This window comes from Copidosoma floridanum, unplaced genomic scaffold, assembly GCF_036245765.1.
Source record: "Copidosoma floridanum isolate Cflo_tuat_1 unplaced genomic scaffold, Cflo_Japanese_pri ptg000009l, whole genome shotgun sequence".
Taxonomy (NCBI): domain Eukaryota; kingdom Metazoa; phylum Arthropoda; class Insecta; order Hymenoptera; family Encyrtidae; genus Copidosoma; species Copidosoma floridanum.
Genome location: NW_028321886.1, coordinates 5,691,109 through 5,713,522, shown reverse-complemented (window position 1 = coordinate 5,713,522; position 22,414 = coordinate 5,691,109). Strand labels below are relative to the sequence as shown.

Genomic DNA, 22,414 nt, shown 5'->3' with positions numbered 1-22,414 from the left:
CTGTCGCTTCGAGATCTCGGAAACCCCATGGCTCTCTTCATCTTTCATTGGCGCGTAATTGACGTTCGGATCGAATAAAACTCGATTTAACATCGATATCACGGATCTTCGTTACCTTTTTTCCTCTGTATACGTGTTTACACTTGTTTTTATTTACCTCCGTCGTGACGGACGTGCGCCCATGAAAATTACAATTGGCAGACAAGTCTATTCTCGCCTGGGCAGCGTGTAAACTTTTGTATTGGTCCTCGAGCTCACCCTTAACAGTCACACTCTCGTTCGCATCGATCTCCTTTGAAGTGGTATTTTCAAGGGTATATATATACTCATACGCTCCTCTACCTGATATTTTTATTCGAAAAATATTGTACGTACATCGCAACGGGCTCTCCCGGCTCGAACTATACCCTTGTCCCATTGTCCCCGGAGATACGGGGGGGAACGCCTCAAATTCCACGGAGCGACTCGCCCGGATGAGGGAATATACATATATATCTCGAGATTTCCATGGCAGTGGACAACCTCGCCTCGTACAATATTACATGTAAACGAACACGTGCGGACGGTAATAGGTGAATCCAAGAGAGCTTGTGCCGAGTATCGCCACCACGAGTAGCTGGAGAGGACAACGGCCACACGTACATTTCGTACGGGCCGTTTGTGTATGTATCGCGCGCCACCTTGTGCAAATCTCGCTCTCGCCCAAGAATTTCAATTTCCCTTTGGTTCTCCATTTCGTTTGCTTTGCCTGCACAGCCCGTGTGTATAACGCGCTCTTTCGCCTTTGTCTTTGATTTCGTCGGCACCGGGCAGGCCTCGACTTTTACGCAAAACTACCAAAGGGAGGGAGAGAGAGTTGGGGCTGAGGGGGCAATCACGGGCTGGATAGCAGTAGCAGCTGTGGGTGGGCCAAAGTTTTTCTTTACTTCGTTTGGCGCTGTGTTTTACGCGCGAATGAATAAGAGAGGGCCCACCGAGACGCGGCTCAAAAGTTTTCGTTCATACTGGTGGGGGGCGGGGGGGGATTTATGTATCAAGTAATTTATAATGGCGCGGAGCGACTGAGCAAAGTTTCCCCGAGAGCTCAGAATTCAGTTTTTGAACTCTTGTTTTGCTCTTGAAACAGAGATGAGGGAGCCCGGGGACGAGGATGGACAGAGACGGGCACGAGATGGTGCAGCAGCTTTTCGACTCGACTGTTGCCCATAAACACTCATTTTTTAATCAAAACACAATCCGGATCGAAGGCTCGACGCGTGCCTGTACATCCATACGTAATCTCTCTCTTTCGGGGGGGATGTCGTCAAACAAGACTTTTGCATTAGCTTGAAACCACCACCACGTGGCCATGTACTTTTGACACTACACCCGAATCTCGACCTCGAACATTTCGGTATCCCGAGCGCCTCGCAAATTCACGCGCAAACTTCCAGGCTTAGCATCAGAGTCTGGCTCGATTTAACGATGATGCGATCAAGCTGGACCTACCGTCAGCACATGTCGTAAGGTGGAGATGAGTTGAATATGATGCCAATAAAGCCTGCAATAAAATAATATTGTATGTATGGCCACGCGTCTTACCAGATCCGTCTGTATCTACTTGTCGGCCCTTGCACTTGTTCGTACTACTTGTACTCCATTCGTTGGTCCATTTATTCGATTGTATCCTCGTTTATATGGAACATAGGGGGGAGGGGGGGGGGGGTAAATATATCTTGGAAAACTCTATAGAGCCACTCAATCGCCATTCATTGTGCTACTAAACAAAATAAATATAATAACCCCATTTTTGAAACGAATACAAAAGCAGTGCGCCAAAAATTGAAATAGGTATCCTTTTTTTTGCCCGTGAGCTAATCCACGTAGTTGTTTCATGTACATTCTACTCAGTGAGAGTTTTTCTAAATCACGAAGGGGGAGGGGGGGAATTCCCGTCTGCGCTCCTGCTCGACGATATAGGAACAAAAAGGCCATCCGGTATTTTATCGTTCATCCCATATCCTGGCGTATCAAACTGTTTCCACGAAAAATAAAGTTCCTCGAGGGGAAAAACGAGATCCGGATCCCAGTGCGCGTATACAGTTATACACATACTGTATATACTGTCCAAGAGGAGTGCAAGGAACTCGTCGGGCAGCTCGACCAGCTCGTAAAGTAAGACCAAAGATTTTACGAGCCCGGCGCGGTGGGTCGGTCTAGAGAATGAGATGAATAAAAGAGAGAGATAGAGAGAGTTGCGGACAGTCAAGTGCCGGGCTGGCGAAAGTAGTTAGCAAAGATAACCTCCGTCGCGGCGGTCGGCGTCGGCGCATTAAAGAGTTGCTCTTGTCAAAGACGCGCTACCATCAGGGCAGAGACCGCAATTTTATTTTTTCCGCTCTCGCGCGCCCCTTTAATCTCGATAAATATTATCCCCCTTCGTCGTCACGTTTGGCTTTATAATGCCATTTAACGCAGTAGGTAATTCCGGGCCAGGAATAACCACACCGACTGCACTCCTTCTCTCGCTTTGGCTTTCTTTTTGTTTGCCCTCTGCGGCCCCGCGGAGTCTAAAGAAAAACGTTGACTTAACTAAGTCGTTTTTTTTTTTTTTTTTTTTTTTTTTTTTTTTTTTGGCTAATTACTGTACGTCAATATAGCGACTGTATATCCTTGCGTTGTCGCGTATTTTTCTTTCTACTTACGTATTCCCGTAAGGCACCTGCATCAGGTCGAGCCATTGCGGTCTCGAGACGATTACACGCACGATGCCTCGATGACAATTTTCGCGAGTCGGGTAATCGTTTTTAACCCAAATAAGAATTAGCCATACGACAAACAGCACTGGCAGAAACTCAGTTCGACGCCTCTGGCAATCTATTCGTGCTCATCCGCACTCCCAAATCTCCTTCTCCGACGAGTGTTTGTTCGCTCCCCTAATTTCTTCCACTCGAGAGCGCGCTCGCCCGCTCCTCCCACGTGCCCAACGTTTCCATTGAAAGCTTCCTCGATGGAAGCTCCCTCCCCCCCACGACGACCTATACCGCGACTCGGAGGAATCGAGTTACGTAAGCTGCATCCGAGGACAAGCCGGGCCACGTCGGTGGCAGGCACCGCTCGTCTAGAGTCCCGCAGGTTTCGTCGTCTTGCGGACCGGCAGGTCGTTATCTCCGCCCTCGCGCCTCGCCGACCCTCGTCTCTTGATGGGGTGCCGAGCATCCGCACGCCGGCAGTGTGTACACTGGTACTTTATCAACAAGACCAGCTTCCTCTCTGCGGATCCTCCCTCGGCGGGAGTCCAAGGGAGCGTTCGATACGCCGTGACTGCCAAGTTTGGGGCGACAAATTTTAAGTAAAGCTCCTTTTTTATTTTTTTTTTTTTTCTTCATCACATTTCTCCGAATCCATACACTCCACTTTTTCCCTTCCCCTCGTTTAACAAGACGAGCGAAATCACGTGGATGTTGTTGTTATTTGCCTTGATGTATAAAACATTAGTTACATTTGTTTGCTTGTTATGCCAACAGGTGATAGTAGCCGTGCTGGTGGTATCGACGGCTGCGACTCCGCCACCTGGTTACGTGAGGAAGCCTGATAATGACGAGGTAAATATTATTACGCATGTATTATATACGCAGTGCAGCTCAAACGGGCGAAATGAAGAAAACACTGAGTTATTGATCAACTATACTTAAAAATCATCCAGTTGCGTTCAAGGGTTATTGTGATAAAAAGTCTTTAGCTACGAGTAGACCTGAAATTCACTCGATCTTTTTTTTCAATCGATTCCCCCCCTACCAGTTGAGGCATGTTTGAGCGTCAAAAAATAATAATTCGTTATTTATCCATACTACCATTGAATTAAAAAATAAAAAGTTGCAGGATCAGTCCAGGTATGAGAAACGCGGCTTAAAGGCAGTGAACTTTCAATTTCTAACAGATTAATTGGATGCCACTGAAAGGGAGGGAGGGCACTCGAGCTCAATAGTACTCATTGAATTCATCGAGACTCCATGGCAGCAAGTACTTATGATAATTCGATGGAATAACTCTGAGCTTGTATGGAGAGTTGAAAATAATAAATAAATAAATAAAATAAAATAAAACGAGTATCAATCGCTAGAAAAACTTGAAGTTCGATGCCATATATTACGGAATAAGCTCATCTTGGCCAAGTTTTCGATTTTAATTGGTCCCCCCCTCGGTGAAATTAATTGCTACCCAGGAGCCGTTATGGTTTTCAAGCGTTGCACGTAATTTCATGTATCGAGCCGGGAACGTTGCTATGCCCCGGTCGAGTGACGAGGGGGCATCGATGCGGAGTTGTGCGGGTTTCGCGTAAATTAAAAGCAATTTTGAAAATCCCGTACGGGACGAAACCTCGCGAAACTAATCGAGCGAGAAAATGGATATGAGAGAGAACCAAGAAAATTAAATGCCAACTATATTCTCTCTCTCTCTCTCTCTCTCTCGTCCTTTTCGCTTGTCGAATAATTTTTTTTTTTTTTAGAGGAGAGCGTAGTGATTAAAATCGCGATGATAAATCGACACCGACCGTGTACCGAGACCTATTTTTTCCCCTCATCGTTTTCTCCATCCGCGTCAAGTGCTTTTAAATTGAAATCGATTTTCAATATCAAATTATCATAGAGTTTCATTTTCGTGAACTGTACACGTGGTATACATTTATATGCACGGGTATGTCAGAAGTAGGCCACGGCAGTGTAGGCATATGTGATATCGGTATCTCAATCGAGATAAAGAGAGCGAAGACGCAATGGCTCAAAAACAAAATGCCTACGTATATATATATGTGCTTCATAGCGAGTAATTGGTATGTACGAATGCAAAGAGAAAAAAAAAAAAAGAAAAAACAAACAAACGAACAAACAAATCCATTCGAGTATCACACGCAACGAGATCGAAGGCACTCGAATGGACGTCAATGCAACCCGACACATCGATCAGACGTGTCTATCAACGATCGAGAGCGAAATAACGCTTCGACGTTTCTCGCGAGCAGAGGTGTCGGATAGAGAAGCAACAGACAGACAGACAGACGAGCGAAACGTAGGGTACGCATAAGTACACGAGGGCCAGGAAAGCTGGGAAAGATAAACAAGCATCAAGGGGCAAAAAAAAAAAAGAGGGCACACGCGAAACGCCAATCACGCGTCAGTGCAGTAGTGTGCGCGTGTAAAGGTTGTATAAGCCTTTAGGAGCCCGGGAGTGCCTTAATCGATATCCCGTGCGAGGTAAGGAAGGAAAAGAGACGCTCGAGATTTACATATTTATAAGCTCCCGTGTATATACGCGGGAAAACTGGGCCGTTGAACCAAGATTTGAATGCAGCAACTCCACGATGAAACGTACCAATTTTTTAATTTTGTTTTATTTTTTTTTCATTTTTTCTTCTAGTTTTCAAGTAATCCCTCCTCCTCGTGAATTCGTTGAACAGCTCGACACTGTGTACACGTAGGAAACAAGTTACCCTTGGAAGTGGCTGGTGTCGAGACAAGACTGTATCTTCCTTTTCCCGCGTGTATTCCCTTTTTCTCCCTCTCGCAAACAACAAAAGCGCCACGCATGTATGCATGTGAGAGAGAGAGAGAGAGAGATAGAGAGAGATGGATACAAATCGGTGCAAGTCGCGTACCTGCAATCTATTTTCGGCGCTGAATCAATCCGACGGATGTCCTCTGTCGATAGCGAGCGCAGACAGGACTATCGGTGTCCCTTATCTCTGTGTATATGGGCGTGCGCTTCAGCTTTGATGTACGATGTAAATGCGATTGTGTATAATGTATCAGGGGTTGGTATGGGGAACAGCTGCAGCTGCCCGGAAGTACGCCTCTAATGGATTCCCGCAAGGGACTGGCTGACTTATCGTGCATTCGTCTTTTTATTTTCCTTCGTCTTCTTCGATGGATTCGCGAGGGATGCATTGCTTTCCTCCATGAGATATTATCTACTTACATTTTTTTTTTTTTCTTGTTTTCATAAAAATATGGCAGCACAAGAATGTCTATGCTTGTCCGACAGTACATCGTAATCTCGGGCTATACCTACGGTGTAATTCCTTTTCTACGGTTATTTATGATGGTATAATCGTGCGACTTCGGTAAAGTGCTGAAAATACTAGACCCTTGGATGTCTTTGGAAAAGCAAAAAATGAGATTTTCAGCAACGCAATCGTCCCTCTGTTTTTTTTTGTCGATTCGAAACCCGAGGCTCGTTGACTCGAGTATACATATAATGTGTATATAAAGCCGCGCTCAATTAAAATCTCGGAGAAAAATGTAACTCACCCTCTTAATGGCCGTCTTTTTTACTGCTCGTGGCCATTGCCTGAGGAATTTGGTGCTGGCGAAATTACCCGAGTTTTTTTTCAGTCGCGAGTTTCCGATGAAAATTACGGTCTTTCGGTCCCAACTGCCTGCTACCGATCTTTATTGCCTCGAGTGTTATTTACACGTCGAAAATGTCCATTTGCGCGAGATAAAGTGAAGTTTGGGAAAAAATTACGCGTATACGAGAACAGCAACAGCAATTGTAGCTCGTAAAAGTGCTTTTACATGAACATGCAAGACTTGGGCGAACAAATTCGGTTGAATACACGCATGTACAGTGTATACCAAACGGAAGGGATGACAAAACGTTTCTTTTTCTCACACGAGTGACTTTCTCACGAACAAAAAAGCGTGAGTTGCCGCCTCCGTTGAGCCTCCGGAGATCTTTTTTCTTTCTTGCGTAGTTGAAAATCAACCGCATCGAGTATCGGTTCCTAATGAGCCAACGTTCAAAGATCGGGACAAAAAAAGAGAGGAAAAAGAAAAAGCACGTAAAATCGATACCACAGTGGGGGGCCATTTTCATAAAGCTCGGCGGGCACATTAATTCCGATCAGACGCGCTGGGGAAACGACGAACGTCATCGCCAAATGGACCGTGAGCGCTTCCTTTTTTTTTCCTCCTTCCTCCACTTTGGCTCGATTCGTACTTCCCCCACGCGTATGCATACATATATACCTCTCGTGGGTAAAATTTTATCTATTAGAAGTTTGCGGGACATTTGTTATCGAGGCATTTATTACGGAAAGAAAATCCGAGTGCAGGAAAGATGATCAAGGGGAGTCAGGAATAGAAGCATCGCGAGATATACCTACATGTATAGGTATGGAGGTGGAAGCTGTATGTATAAAACCACAAAAGTTTGGGGCTATGTATATATGTACGAGGCGTTGCGGTGTATATTATATGGTTCGTTGATTTATCGCGACACCGGCTCAGGATTAATGGCGCACTTATAAGATATTATGAACGGTCGTTTACTGTCTGCCGCCGCCACTTTTCTGCGGATCTACAACACCTTCCGCGTATACCTTTCGTCTCACTTATTCCTTCCCTCGTTCGCGCGTCGCTTCGTCTTAATCGCTCCTCCCGGCGCTTGTGAAAACTTTTTAATCACGAGCGAAATGGACAAGGTGGGGATATTACATGGGCTGACGCCTTATTTTCTTTTTTGCTTTTTTTCGCTCCTTATCGACCGATGCATGAGAGGAAAACCAGTGGTCGCGTTTATTTCGTCTTCCACGTATTTTTCTTTGAGAGAACAGCAACCGTAACATTTTCCAACTACGCGAAGTGTACCAACGTGGACAAATATTATTTTAGCAGGCGAACAGGGATTTTTTCGTCGGGGGTTTCCTTTAAACGGGGAGTTATACCGTTTTAAACGCACACGTGCGTTAAAACAATACGAAATATTTGTCTATCAACCAAGCCTCGACTCGTATTTCTACAATTTTAAAAACCGTATATATGTACTGATTATTTGTTATTTGAACATTAATTAAATATGGAATCGTTTTTTTTTTTTTTATTTACTTATTTTTGTTTTTTTTTTGTTTTCAACATTTCAAATGAAAATTGTTGCTCAATGTTTTAGTTTGATAACGCGCTTCAATCGATATTTACCTTTGGTGCAATAATATTGTGTGTAATGTGCATTTAACCACGTACAAGCATAATAATTACGTACAATTTCCATATTTGTGTGCAAAATAATTATCAAAACAAAAAAAAAGATAATTTACAAAACCATGTCACGTGAATCCTTGAAAACTGGATGATGAGATTGTTTTTCCCCTGCAGTAACGACAAGTTTTTCATAACAAGCAATGAATGCATGAAACTTGACGTACGATTATTATATTTAAAGACCCAATAACGAGTGTAACAACGTTTTTCAAGATAAACGCATTTCTTTTTTTGAAAGGGTGCACATACTCAAGCAATTATTTGCTGAAAGGCGAATCGGAAGCGAGTTGATTTTTTTCTCTTCTCTTAAACCGTACAGCATCACTGATGTTCTTCGTCTTACAGTACGAAGAAAAAAAAGAAAAAAAAAGAAATAAATAAAGCCACAAATATTTCTCAAACTCTCGTCTCCCCTTTAACTGCAAAGATAAATTTTACGAGATGGCAAATTCTTCGAGCTAAATTACACACATCACTGATTTGATTAGAGTCGATGACGAAAATAGAATTGGCTCGGTGACGATGACTATACTTGTATCGTGTGCGTGAACAAGCCACGCCAGAATCGATGTAAAATTGTGCGATGAAGCCGTCGCTGTAGCCGCTCGACTTTCCAACCAGTGTATATATAGATACGTGTGGCCCAGATATCCCCAAGTGCCCCGAGGCACCGATCTCTCGAGAACAAACTCCATGTATTTATCACTCGATGCATGGCTTACAACACTGATACCTCTACGTGAGCACCCACCCGCACTTTAACCAAAATGGCATGTATCTGCTTTAAAATACACGTACCCATACCAACATGTACTGAAACAACACTCGTTGTGCGGGCACGAATGAGACATTTCATTGTTCGTTCGACCCATTGGAGCTCCATGGATATCACAATATGAGTACCAATGTTTGCGATTAACTGCCTTTTTCCTCTTTTGTTCTACCATCACCAACATCAGGGCTGCCTTGATACCGTATGTGATGTCATGCAGTGACGTTTTACCATTATTGCGCACTGAAACAATCAAAGAGACATTCATTCTTGTGAAAATTGTTCTTCCCGTACTTTGTGAGCAATCGGCATTAAAAAAAAAAAAAAAAGAGTTATCACGTCAAGTCGGTGACCCGATCGTTTTTCATTTGCAGCATCCACCTTCTTACGAGTATAAGTACGACATCGAGGACGAAGCGCGCGAGGACAGGCACGGGAAAACGGAGACGCGCGACGGTGAGCACGCCAGCGGCCGGTACTACGTCAGCTCCAGGGGATCCTCGACCGACGTGAAATACGTGGCAGACGAGTGGGGTTACCACCCCCTGGTCAAGTACGGCTCGGCCAACGAGCACAGCAGGACCTCGGCCAGCCTTGCCCTCGGCGAAAAGGCCGTGCAGAGCTCCAAGGAGACCGTGAGCCTTGTTTTCCCCTATATTTATCCTCTAACTTCTTCCACCATCTTCCCCGATCGCGGATACAAACCCAATTCATACTTTCAGATCGCGCTGTCGACTGTCACCCCCAACAACGACAACACCTTCCCGGCGTCGGAGGACCGAGTGAGAGCCGCCCAAGTGGTCCATCCCTACCGCACCGAGGGAGGCAATGCCATCAACGAGGAAGCCCCGACTGGAGTGCCCCTTTTCTTTCCCGTCAACATTGACGCTGCTCGGCAAACGCTGCACCTGTCCCACCCGAGTATTCACGAGCAGTACTTCGCTCCCGACGAGGGCACGTATCAGTCGACCATCATCCGGGAACAAACGGATCTCGTCTCGAGCAACGAGCTTCGCTCCACCGAAGAGGAGGAGGGGGAGAGCTTCGGCCACCACCTGCCACCACAGCCGGGCCAAGCAGCGGAGACGGCGACACCGAGAGCCCCTCGAGTATCCCCGAAGCAGCTCGAAAGGACGTACCTGCCCGTGGCGTCGACGGCAGCCCTGCCAGTGACAAGCGTGACCGGCAACTCGATAATCACCGACGAGCCCTCCCCTCCCGACGGAAAGGAGTTAGCTTTCGGAGCCCGACCCATCGTCGTACCCGAGCAACGGCACCAGCCGGAGGAGCCGAGCTTCCGGTACAGCACGACCTTCAAGTGCGCGGACGAGGAAGCTCCGAGCACAGCTGGACCCCCCTTGTCCTCCTCGGACGCGACGAGCTCCTCCCGCGTGCTCAACTCCATCCAGGCTGGCGTGGCCCTCGTCAACGCCGGAGCCGAGAATCTCCTACTCGACAAGGCCCCGGCCCCGGTCAACGAGAGGGTGGAGGACATCCCGCAATCCGAGCAGCCACCGGTAACCCCGAGCTCGGGAGCTGCGGAATCGAGCGACTACCAGCCCGTGAATCCCGCATTTGGTGGGCAAACGAGTCCCGAGCCACCGGTGCTCGTGCAAAAGGCCATCCAGGTGTACCAGAACACGTCGAGGCAGAGGATCCTGGCCCAGACTGTACAGAGCTCGGGCCAGCTGAACCAGCCGATAAACCTCGTCGAGTCCAATGGCTCGTCGTCGTCTTTGGAGCGCCACGAGCAGGCCGTCCCCGAGGAACCGAGCCGGCAGCTCTACGTCGTACCACCGGCCACGTACATCCTCGATGGTAACTCGGTCCTCAAGAACGGCCTGTTGCAGGACAAGGCGGCCCTCTACTACGGCCCTCCCGGTAACGATGGCCCGTACCAGCAGAATCCGAGTTTCGTGTTGCCCAAGGCGTACACCAGGAACGAGAACAAGCCGATTGTCCGGCCGGTGCTCTACCCCGTGAGGATCGAAAAAACGTCCGAGCGAAAGGTCGTGCTTCCTTACGCGTACGCCGGGGCGCTTGGTTACCAGCAGCTCGCTAAGCCCCAGAACCGCGGCTTGTATCCGGGCTCGCTGTACCCCTTGGTGCCCCATGGGCCGAGCAACGTCAACAAGTCGAGAGGCTACGCCTACGAGAAGCCAAGCCTCGGGTTCCACGAGGGCAAGCAGCATTTGTACCCCCCTGCGACGAGCTATTACCTCCAGCAACAGTCGGCTAATTCGCTGCTACGACGGAGGCACGCGTCGGTGGTGCTCGGCAAGTACCAGCAGCAACGCGACGAGTACTACGGCCCGGTGCCTATGCCCCACCACCACGTGCACCGGCAATTTGGATTCCAGGCCAAGTCGTTCGGCCCGTACGCTGGGCCCGTTGATCTGAGGCAGGCCCGAGCCAAGGGCAGCTTCCGACAATCAAAGATGGAGTACGGCTTCAAGCCGCCCATGGTACCGTCGGTGCAGTACGACGAGGGAACGGCCTCGAGGGTCGACAGCTGATTTAAAGACTGGACGTGGGTGTGTGCGAATGGGTGCTCAACGCGAAAAAGCTTGTTGACTGTTCATACAGGGAGGGGTTTCTCCACCCAGGGTGTATCGTAGCGAACGAACGAGAGATATGTTATTGTTATTTTCATGTCAGTCGGACAGTGGATTCTATATGTTGTCGTGTAACTGCGGCCAAGGAAGGGGGGGGGAGGTATTTTGTTTACTGTCATTCATATCCAGTACTGTACTGCTGGCAATATAATATATAAATATACAAATCTCATTGTGACGCATGTGTCCCGTAGAAGATTTTACCTAATGTGTTTGGAAGGATTTCTATTTTATTTTTTTATTTTATTTTTTTCTTTCTTAATCGCCCTTTTTACGGGCTCCAATGTAATGCGAAGCAATGAAATACGACCGTGAGAATTTACAAAACGTTTTATTTTCTTGTTACAACAACCAATTCTATTTTGGACCGCAGATGTAAAAAAAAAAAAAAAAGCCCAATGATTAGGATTTGCCAGATACTGGTTGGCCGAGTCGGAGCGACTAGCTAATGAAACTCGTTCCCGAGGCAGCGCTTTCTCGCACAAACGTTCCCAAAGCCTGCTCTAGTACACACACATTAATTAGTCTGACACGTGGAAAATTAATGAGTCCTCCAATCGCAATGTAGATCCCGTCGTTCGTTACGAATGGCGATCGAGCGCCGATCGAACGGAACATCCGAAAGTTTTACTGTCGGCCACACGTACAAGCAGTAGTAATAATAATAGTAATACGCATACGTACCTACGCGCTTACGCGTCACTGCGTGTACACTTGTCGCAGGCGAGAGATGAAAAAGAAAGAAAAAAAAAAGTCGCTCGGCGACTAATCTTTCACTCGCTCGTGCAAGTGCGTCCGAGCAAAAAGCCAATTCTGACCTTATTTGCGGAAATATATCGAAGCGGATGAGAAGTTGCCGGAGAGAAAAGGAGGACGGCTGCGCAGAAAAAGTAAAGGTAAGATATATGTATCTGCATCCCTTGAAACTACGGAAGGGAAAGTTCAGTTGTTAACTTGTAAGATGTTTCTCGTTTGATGAATCGAAATTTTTTTTTTTTTCATACCTCTTGCCACAAATCGATGCATTTTCATCAAGTTCTTTTGCTTTTTTCTCGATTCAATCGATGCAATGCGATTGCTCTTAAGGTATTTTGATGAAATATAATTCCGATATTGTTTTTCGTAGTATACTTTTTTGTAGGCTTCGTCTTGAGCACTTGTCACGTTCAATTTAAGAGCGTCTAAATTTATAGCCATGACCAAAGCGATGCGTGCAATTTTTGTATTCCTAAAGTACCAGGAACTACTTCCTTAAAATTTTGGCTGCATAGACGGTGCAATAAGTCAAATGTTCAACGTGCACGATAGGTCACAGTCGTATTATTTTGTTTATTCTTTCTCCGGCTTACGGCAACACAATAAATTATTTTGGTTTCATCTCCAAAGCTTCATTTAAGAAAAAAACTATTTGTAAGTACCAATTATAGGAAAAAACGCACCCATGCAAGAGTAACTACTTTTTTCCATAAACGTTCTAAATATACGTACGAAAGAATAATTACTCCAGATTCTCGTGTCTCATTGCCATCAAAAATAATTTATCATCTATTTTTACAACTCAGACACAAGTAGCTCGGTTTTACAGTTTCTAAATTTAACGACTCGGCCAACATTCCGTTGTAAAGTACAAAAATATATCTTAATCGAGTATTAACGAAGAATACTATTTTTAGTAAAAAGTTAAACGAAGAAGAGAGAAGTAAATTAAGGGTGGAAGAGGTTTAAATTTAAAAGACTTACTCCAAGAATAATGTTATTTAGTTGTACAATTTTTTTTTGTGCTGGAAACACAAATTAATTTTAAATCAATTAGAAACTGCGTGACAGCTTTTTTTCCTTTTTTTTTCTTTATAAAGTCAAAGAAACAGTGGAGATGGTAATTAAGGCACATAAAAAGAGAGCCTAAGTACACATAATACTCAAAGGAAGTACACCTGAAGAGGTTGAAAAATGTACGGTAAAAAAGTAACGAGATACGGACGAAGGTAAGGAAAACGAAAGTTTAATGTAAGCGCGCCATCGAGTATTTGCACACATTTCCCTCATTCTGTTTGCCCAACCAATAGAGCACGAATGGACGAAGGGAAAGCATCGTCTAGCTTGGCTCTTACCTGGTTGAGGATTGAGTAGTTGCTTGAGAGAAGGATGGCTGGAAGGAAGGGAAAAAAGACGGAGGTTGACGGAGAACGGGAAAACGCCGGGAAGACGATATCAGCGGGAGCCCGAAAATTGAATTCCCTTGTATTATGGCGGGGCTGGTGGTTTCTTGGCTCCTCCTTTTCCTCACTCCAACTTCCACTCCAAATTCGCATTTTCTGATTTGCACTTCTCCTTGGCCTTTAATCCACCTCCCATCCCTTTTTCTCTCTCTCTCTCTCTCTTATTTCCAGCTTTCTGTCTCGTAAACAAATTCAAAACTGAAACTTGATTAATTTATACATCTATGCAATAGAAAAACAATACAAAGACATGCTTAATACGCTTATATTATTTTATTGATAAATAAAGAAAACACTATTTCAATTTACTAGTAATTAATTAAAAACAGAAAGTACGAAAAATCTTTAATTTCACACTAATGTACACCATTGGTCATCCTTCGCTTTTATTATTCACGAATGCAAGAAAAAAATTGTTATTTTACTGTTTAGTTCATTATCAAAAGCAACTTTACATCATTCTTGTACCTAAAAATTGTTTGAAACGATTGTGATTTAAGATAAAAAAATTGCTTTGAGTGTTTTGGCTGTGGTAGCACATGTAGCAAGTAGAAACAACCAAGTAAGGTAAGACGCGTCATTGATGATGGGAATATCAAGGCAACGTAACCTTAATTATACCAACTTACAATTTGTAATTTATAATTTACTCATATTATTCGTAGTCGTAAAAACTTTTGGTTTCACAAAAGTGTAAAGCATTGATTTATAGTAACACACTTGTATAAGTAGAAACAGCCGAGCAAGGTAAGACGGGCTATTGACGGTCGGAAAGAATAATTGAGGCAAAATTTAACCTGATTTATAATTGAAATCTTTAATATTTATTTACAAGTAATCAAAATTAACGCAATTCATTTACACTAACATTTTATTGTCATTCGTTACGTGTAAACATACCATATCATCAACTTGCAGAAAATTATGATAATGATGATAATGTTGAAAAAAAGCAGTAATAATATAATAGAGCTCTCAGTAATAAAAGTAATGGAGAGCTACTATGATTATCCGGATAGCTGGATTTAATTTCCAGCTGTAACCTCTTTTTTCGGGCACCTCTATGGCTTTTTATCATCACTGTAATGGCTTTCATTCAGGGAAGTACAATACTTACCAAGCCATCTAGTAGTAATGATCAGGGATGCCTCGAAAAAAATGCTCGTGAAATTCACAGTTTTAATATGGAAAACTGGAGTCAAAAGTACTTTATGTAGACCCACGACGATGATTACAACAAGACTTATTAATATAATAACAATAACAATAGTAAAAAGAAAGTGAGTTTATTAAGGAGTAAAGGTTTTTTTTTCACAACTGCGCAAGTACAACATGTGTGCTTATACATGACAAAAGCCCTACATCTTTCTCGGCACTGTTTCAAAAAATTCATGAGCTAACCCCGTTACCCTGAATAATGCATGGGCATGCTATTCCGTCCTTGTTTCTACCCAACACTACTTATTCAAAATTTTTTCGAGACAGTTTTCATCTCGGGGCGTTTTTTTTTTTTTTTTTTTTAATTTTCACCCAAATACCGCTACAATCCAAAAGTAGTACATAAATCAGTCAGTGTCCATTGTTTTTCTGAGCAAAATTCACTGAAACAAATGTGAAAGAGGCTAACATAATGGTAATACAATGTTCATCATGTGGAATGAGAGTGGCAGATAATCTCCTTGCTCACGGCACCTTTGAGTTGTTCAATATCAAAATGCGTGAGCGTACCTATTACATATAGTTTCCGAGCAGGGCCTCAGGCCAGCTAAAGTGCAACCGTTCTCTCGCCAGTGTGAGCATTAGGTATACTTACAATTTATGCACGTGCTGTGAGCCTAAATCTCGTTACGAACGCACTGCAAAGTCATAAATGTGTATACTCATGCTTCCATACGCCACTATGTGTGGGCTTGCCTCCTCGCAGCCTCATCCGATATTGATGCCTATGGTATCATAGTACAAGTTTGAATCGTGTGGTTCAACTTTGTGTTTTGTACAAAGTGCTAAATTCGTAATTCATGAAATATTTTACAAGCTCTTCTGAACTCAATCATAATACTCTGAACAATCATTATTCAACGAGACGTTATGTCCTTGGCCGTACTTATGTAGTGCAAAACACGTCCCTCCGTAATATAGGATACTTTTGCACTATTTTGCGTCAACTTCTCTTTGTCAAAACATATTTTATTCGATAGAATTGTTTTTACAACATTTACAATGTATTGACTTGGTTTCTTGCCAACTTTGTATCAAAACGTTACCGTGACACAATTTTTAAACTATGAAAAATTTGAAAAAAAAAAAAAAAAAAAAAAAACTGGAATTTGATTCTTAGCGTAAAACATATGCATTTTTAATACCTATGCACTCGACATAAATGAAAGCAATTCGATCGCTTTTACTTAGTTATAGTATTAAACGTGGTGAAGTGCATTGCCGTAAAAAATTCGACGAATCAAACAACAAAACAAAATAAACAAACACACATTCTTGCTCCCGTCGCCAAAGCTAAGAAAAAAAAAAAAAAAAAAAAAAAAAAGTAAAAACAACTCAACTCTGTGTATAATACAACACAGCATTAGCACGGTCTACGAATTTTAACGATCCAGCTGGTGAGCGAAAATAATCAAGTATACTTGCAAACAGACGTCGGTGAAGGAAAGAAAGGAAAAACGAGGGGAGAAAAAACACTCTTAACGTTTTTCCTCGCCGTGTGGACCAACCAACGCCTCAGCCAGTAGCGAGAAGTCCATTAAACGAGCGGTACCTACTTTCGCGGTGTGATGCGTTGTACGTGCCAGAGAAAAAAAAGAAGCACTCTGGGGCTGCTGTTGTAGCGGCCGCAACTATACCTCCGACAGAGCAAGAAAAGGAAAAAAGGGCCATTTCTCTCGGCAGGAGCTCGATGCAGGGAAAAAGGAAATTCGAGGGGCTCTGAATTAATTGCCAACCACTTTTGCCCCCGTTTTTCAACGCCTCTGGTATAATTATCTCCGTTTGTGAGCAAACAGACAATTAATACAACGCGCTGGACCGAGTGTTCACGTTTTTTTTTTTTCCCTCTTGCCACGTCTTGGTGCCAAGCGAGCCTCTTCTTTTGCCAACTCCTTTTGCGCTGTCATGAACAACAAATCATCCAAACGGCCAGGCAGCAATGATACAAATAAGCAAATGACCAAGGACTACTTTACCCGAGGCTTCAACATCGAGAGCCATAACGAGCCCTTAGCGATCAGATTTCACACTTCCAACTGATATAATGTGCTTGGGTAAGATTTGACGGTCCATCGACGTGCCTTTTCCCGGGTACAAGTAACCAGAGACTCGTCGAGCTAACTTTGAACAATGGCAAGCAGGAAGCCGTTGTTTTCCGGCTAAAAACATAATAGGACCCATCATGTGTGGACCCGATCGACCCTAACATAAGATAACAATGTACGCAACAAAAAACAAATGATGGATCCACCTTATTATACGCAAGGCTCAAACTCCAGCCAAAGTTCGGATGCTTGATGGATGTATACACTTTTCGTAAACGCGCCACAGGTCTGCATCACATTGAATCTCGGATGATGGATCGTCCGCAACGAAACCCCACCAATTGATTTATCATTATAGGTCTTCTTGCTCCCACCCCCCGAGGGTCACGACCGCACCGTGTGCATCGTTTTGTTCGTATACCTTTACAATATCCCACTACTGGTATGCGTGCGCGAGAGTGTGTATGCACATAGGTATACAGATGAGCACTGACGCATTGGGTGGCTGCCGGCCCGCCGGGTAATTGAATGCGACGTTTGGCCAGTCGGTCGTTCATCTAGCTCGGAATATCGATGGGCTGCGACCCCTCGCCAGTGCGGACCACAAATATCGCGAGCCTTTTCGGTTGATTCTCCTGCTGCTCAGCCGATGACCGATTGACTTTTGCACAACTCCCCCGATATCCATGCAAACTTTGGTACTTTTCTCTCGACTTGTCTATACGCGTGCGGAGGGGGATGCGGGAAAATGTTCAAGTCTTTGCCCAAAGTAGACTCGGGACGTCTTTGTCTCCGTTGTTGTCCGTGAGTGAAACTTTGGATTATCAAGGAAAAATAAGCTACATCGACTGTCTAGCCCATACGTTTCCCAGACTTGAAGAAACACCTTGTAATCTTTCAAGTAGGCTTTATGATGATAACAAGGTTAGAGATATATAACTGATGGTGAATCAACAACGATAAAGTCCTTTAAAGATGTCAAATGCTTTTTTATAAGTTTTCGGTTTGGAGTACTGTCGTTACATCAGGGGAAAAAAAAAAAAAAAAAAAAACACTGTTGGAGATGCATATTTTTTCTTCGAATTGTCTGAGAATTGTAGGTATCCATATTTTTCCATGCACAGAGAGCAATGAAGAAGAGAGTGCAAGAGTCGGCTGGTTATGAAAGTAATGGAAAACAAAAAGTGTAGTAGCTCTCGAGAGGGTGTCCCCCCCCCTCCAATGGAGTGCTCAGAAAAGTGCAGAAAGTCTCGCGACACTCGCACGATTTTTAACAGGAAAGGAAAACGGACAACTCGATTGTTGGCGAAGAGAGTACCCAAACTGTGGCGTCACAGAGTGCTTGTTAGGCAATCTTATGAAGAGAGAAAACAAACGGGAAAAAAAGATCCTTCGTAAAGTTATTCCCCTGCTCGAGTCGCCTGAGTTTGTTACTCTTTCTCTCCTCTACTCTTCTACGGCAAGAATCTATCATTTTGTCTCAATATTTTTTTTTTTTTTTTTTGTCACAGAATGGCAATTCCTACCTTTGATTTCAAAGACCTTTGTGTCGTAGGTGCTTAGTTCTATGAAAGTTGTGTATTGCTTCATTAAACAAATGTCAAAGACCGACAAATGACAATAATCAAAACCAACGTGTAACAGCTACGTGTCAATACGAAAGGCCAGAATTAAGAAATATTCCGAGACCAATGGAAAATCTTTGGGAAATCCAGTAGAGCGACGTCGGTGTACTACAGGTATACTACGAAGTACTCGGTGAAGCAAATAAAAATAGAGAGAAAAAAAAAAAAAAAAAAAAAAAAAAAAAAAAGGGTACGCAAATCGAGTTTGTTGCTGCTGCCCCGAGACGAGTCTCTCGTAAGCTGCTGCTGTTACGGCTCTGTTCGGCACGTGAGCGCCGGCCGGCGCATATTTATGTGGCGGTGTACCATACCGTGAATAACGTCTCCTCCGCTTTTATGGATTCCACGTCCGTAATGTCTGACACCAGCCGTGGCAGCTCCCCCCCTTTTTTCCCTCTTTTTCTATCTGTCTCTTGCTCTCGTATCATTCCATGGCGTAACTGCAGAGTCACTCTATTCGGCCTTCATTTTTTCGACTGAATTTTTCATTTCCTTCTCATTGATCCGTCTATCCATCGTTTTCCACAGAATTTAAATAATCAAATTACATTAAAAACATTAAACTTGCGCATTTTGTACTAGTTACGGTTTCAGAGACCGTAAATCTCGACTGATGGTCCTAAAAAAGACTTTTACATTTTTTCAATTTTTAACAAGACCGTCGAATTCCTAACTCTGGCTAACTTTTGCCAATTACATTCAATAAATTCGCGTCCACGGATTATTCAACGAGGACTCAATAAGTCAGAGTTCATTATACGTACAGCCAACTATGTCGAATGGCTTAGTAACATTTAATCGAATGAAATTGAAGCCGTTTTTCCTTTTACGTATTATACTCGGTCGCTGTTATCAATTTAGCACCGAAATTAAATACCACTACCAAGATAGGAATGCACCATCGGGTCGGCATTGAATGCTCGGCACGCTCTCGCTCAAACGGCTTTTTGTATTGTTTTTTCAAAGTGTGTGTACATAATACAACGACAGGGAGCTCGAGCTCGCCTCCTCCATTTGTTATACATGGCGAGGACGGCTAGACTTTTATAATTTATTCCACGAGTCTCCCAACCGCCAAATTGAATGCCACTGCCGGCCACGCAAAGGCAATTAGGTGGCTGTAACTGTATCGGAGGACGAGATCGTGTTTCTTCATGAATTTTACGCCCATCGGTGCATAATTTTCTTGTCTCCTCGGCGGAGACGGTGAGATTGATTTTGATTTGATTGAACTTTATTGAGGTCTTGCGGCTGTGCCATGCCTGGCCCTCAGATAAAAATACACAGAAAATGATCATGTACGGTGAGAGAGAAACAGAGAAGAAAAGTAACCCAGACTGCACTGCCCTATACATTATTTCCAACTGACGTGTAATTGTGTTTACAATATGTCTATTTTTACTTAAGAAAACTGTAATGCCATCATGTCCTTATTACTGTCATAAAGTACATTCAAATGTGACAGATAATGTGAAAGTTACTTATTACGGAAGTTTGCTAAAATTGGTGAACGTAGTAAATTTTGGCTGTATAATTAATTATTATTTGTTAATTAGGCCCATTTTTTGTCTTGCATGTCGGAGACCTAAGAGGTTTCAGCCTTTTTACTGTAATCTATAAAACCTAGGTAATCCAAGATAGGATATTTGTTGATTTTTTAAGATTAAATTTTTCACAATGCTATAAAATCTTTTTTTTTCCTAAATCATCTGATGTACCTGCTTTTCAGATGAAAATCTGAATAAGCTGTTTCTTTAGCCCATCAGCTTTATGTAGATGACAACGTAGTGAAGACAGAAATCCCTCAATTCCACGTTTAATACCATGTACGTAATGGTATGGTTGTACGTATATTACAAGCTATGCCAAAGCTGGAAGGATTTTCATTAGGCAATGAATCGAATCGGAAAACGTAACCGAAATTGGTTTTATTCTCGCTCTTTATCCGTAGATACGGCACGAAAGGAGAAATACGGGCTTAATGAAAAGCTTGGATTTACCCTCGTGTAGTATGTGCAAAGGGCATTTGAACGCAACTTGCGACCTTTCATAATGCGAGTGGATAATCTTTTTTCCTCTTTGCAATAGCAGGAGCTGAAAAAGCCGTGGATTTGTGAAATTTAAAAAGATTCTTCGTGTAGCATTACACCGCCCATTGACTTTTCCTATTATCTTCAAATACAACATCTTTGGCAATTTTCAATGTTTTTAGACGATTTATTACTCGATCAATTCATTCGCCACTTTTTCAGCGTAATTTTATGCAACGATGACAATAGTCACCATTACAATGAAGTATTTCGCATGTTATTCACAAAGTACTGATGATGGTGAGAAAAAAAAAAGATATTTCGCCATGGGGCCACTAAAATAAACAGTTTTTTTATCAATCAAAAATTATACACGAGCCATAGAAAATATATCCCTTGAATTGATCGTGTACACACGATACCGTATACATTTTTTTTTTTTTTTTTTTATGAACGAGAGTTAATGAGCTAGGGTAAATGTTGTAACGATCGCTTTATAAGAAAATCGAAAAATTTTCAGCAGTCATACATCAAAGCCTCGAGTATTAGTGACAATAAAAGTTATAAAATATTTTCAAAGACTGAAAAAATAGGTACACTACGAATTTGGAAGCCCAAAGGAGGAGAAACGCGAGAGCAAGAAAAATATGATTGGACACTTGAGCGAGGAAATAGCAAAATGTCCGCATGTGGCGTACAAAAGGGTTGCTAGGTGTCAAGATAAAGCGGCCCAGGCTGAACTAGGTCTGCATTTCCTTTCAAGAAAGGGGGAAAGATTGCAATCAAAGTCCAATGAAAATTTATGTATCATCTGGCCATACCAACGAACTCACTGCAGGGCACCTCCTTCTGAGAGATACTAGCCAACTCCAAAGGGAAGGGAGTCGGGTTAATGCAGAATTTATGATAATTCGGCCGAGGGCCCTTCTTCCGAAATTAAGCCGCGCGTCCTCGTCGCCTCCGAGCTTCCTTTAATCCGGAGGCGCCTTCCTGCTCGATAGCGAGCTCTTCCTCTTTCAGGAAGTGCTGGGTTTCGTTGGCCATCCGTCTTTGATAAGATTGAAACTGAAAAGAGGAGAGTGGGACGGGAGAGGGGGAAGATCGATTGAGTACGCGTTTAATCTTAAACTCATCCGAGCCAGAGGGACCCGCTACAACTTTGCCTCTACTTTTCTTCCGGATGTGTTTTATGCATGTACATATATATATATATGTATATCCGCATCTGCGAGACCTCTTGGCTGTTTTACACCATGACGAGATACTTACACCGGTTACAATCACGTTTTCAAAATCTGTCCAAGTTTTCGTGGCTCGTTTCAAGTGTCACGATAATAATTTAAACCAAAGTCATTTAGTGATACTTCAGACTAGTCGTTGCTTCGAAGGCTTTCCAAATTTCAAAAGAATTGCAAGTCTTTATCGATAAATTGTTCAAGGGAATGACACACTTTGTTGATATTTCCAACTCAAATTCCATGACGGCTTAGTAGGTCGCATTCTCGGTAAATTAAAAATTTCTTATATTTACAAAAACATGCTGTGATCCCTGTTTTTTATTTTATTTTATTTTTTTGTTTTTGTTTTTTCCGTTGCTGCACAAGTACCATCTGCTTTTACATCAGGGGATTAAATTTCATCGACCTGTTGACATCTCTACCTGTATCTCACTTGCTGGACGATTTTATACAATTCATCAACAGCTGGAACTTCAGAGAAAAATACATACATATATTATCATTATTATTATTGTTGTTTTTATGATTATTATGAAATACGAACACTTGGTTATATATTTACATCCTTTTTAGTCGGACAATGCGACGGCATCGTTGCGAATATTGATAATGAACAGATACTACAGTTTAAGTG

At 43.1% G+C, this 22,414-nt stretch overlaps 1 protein-coding gene across 1 annotated transcript; it reads left to right on the top strand.

The window, feature by feature from the left end:
• Nucleotides 1-1,128: 1,128 nt before the first annotated feature.
• On the top strand, nt 1,129-11,344 carry LOC149375248 (uncharacterized). Its single transcript, XM_089589750.1, has 4 exons — nt 1,129-1,164; nt 3,507-3,584; nt 9,165-9,425; nt 9,513-11,344. The coding sequence occupies exons 1-4, from the start codon at nt 1,129-1,131 to the stop codon at nt 11,304-11,306; spliced, it is 2,169 nt and encodes a 722-aa protein (XP_089445876.1). The 3' UTR covers nt 11,307-11,344.
• Nucleotides 11,345-22,414: the final 11,070 nt, after the last annotated feature.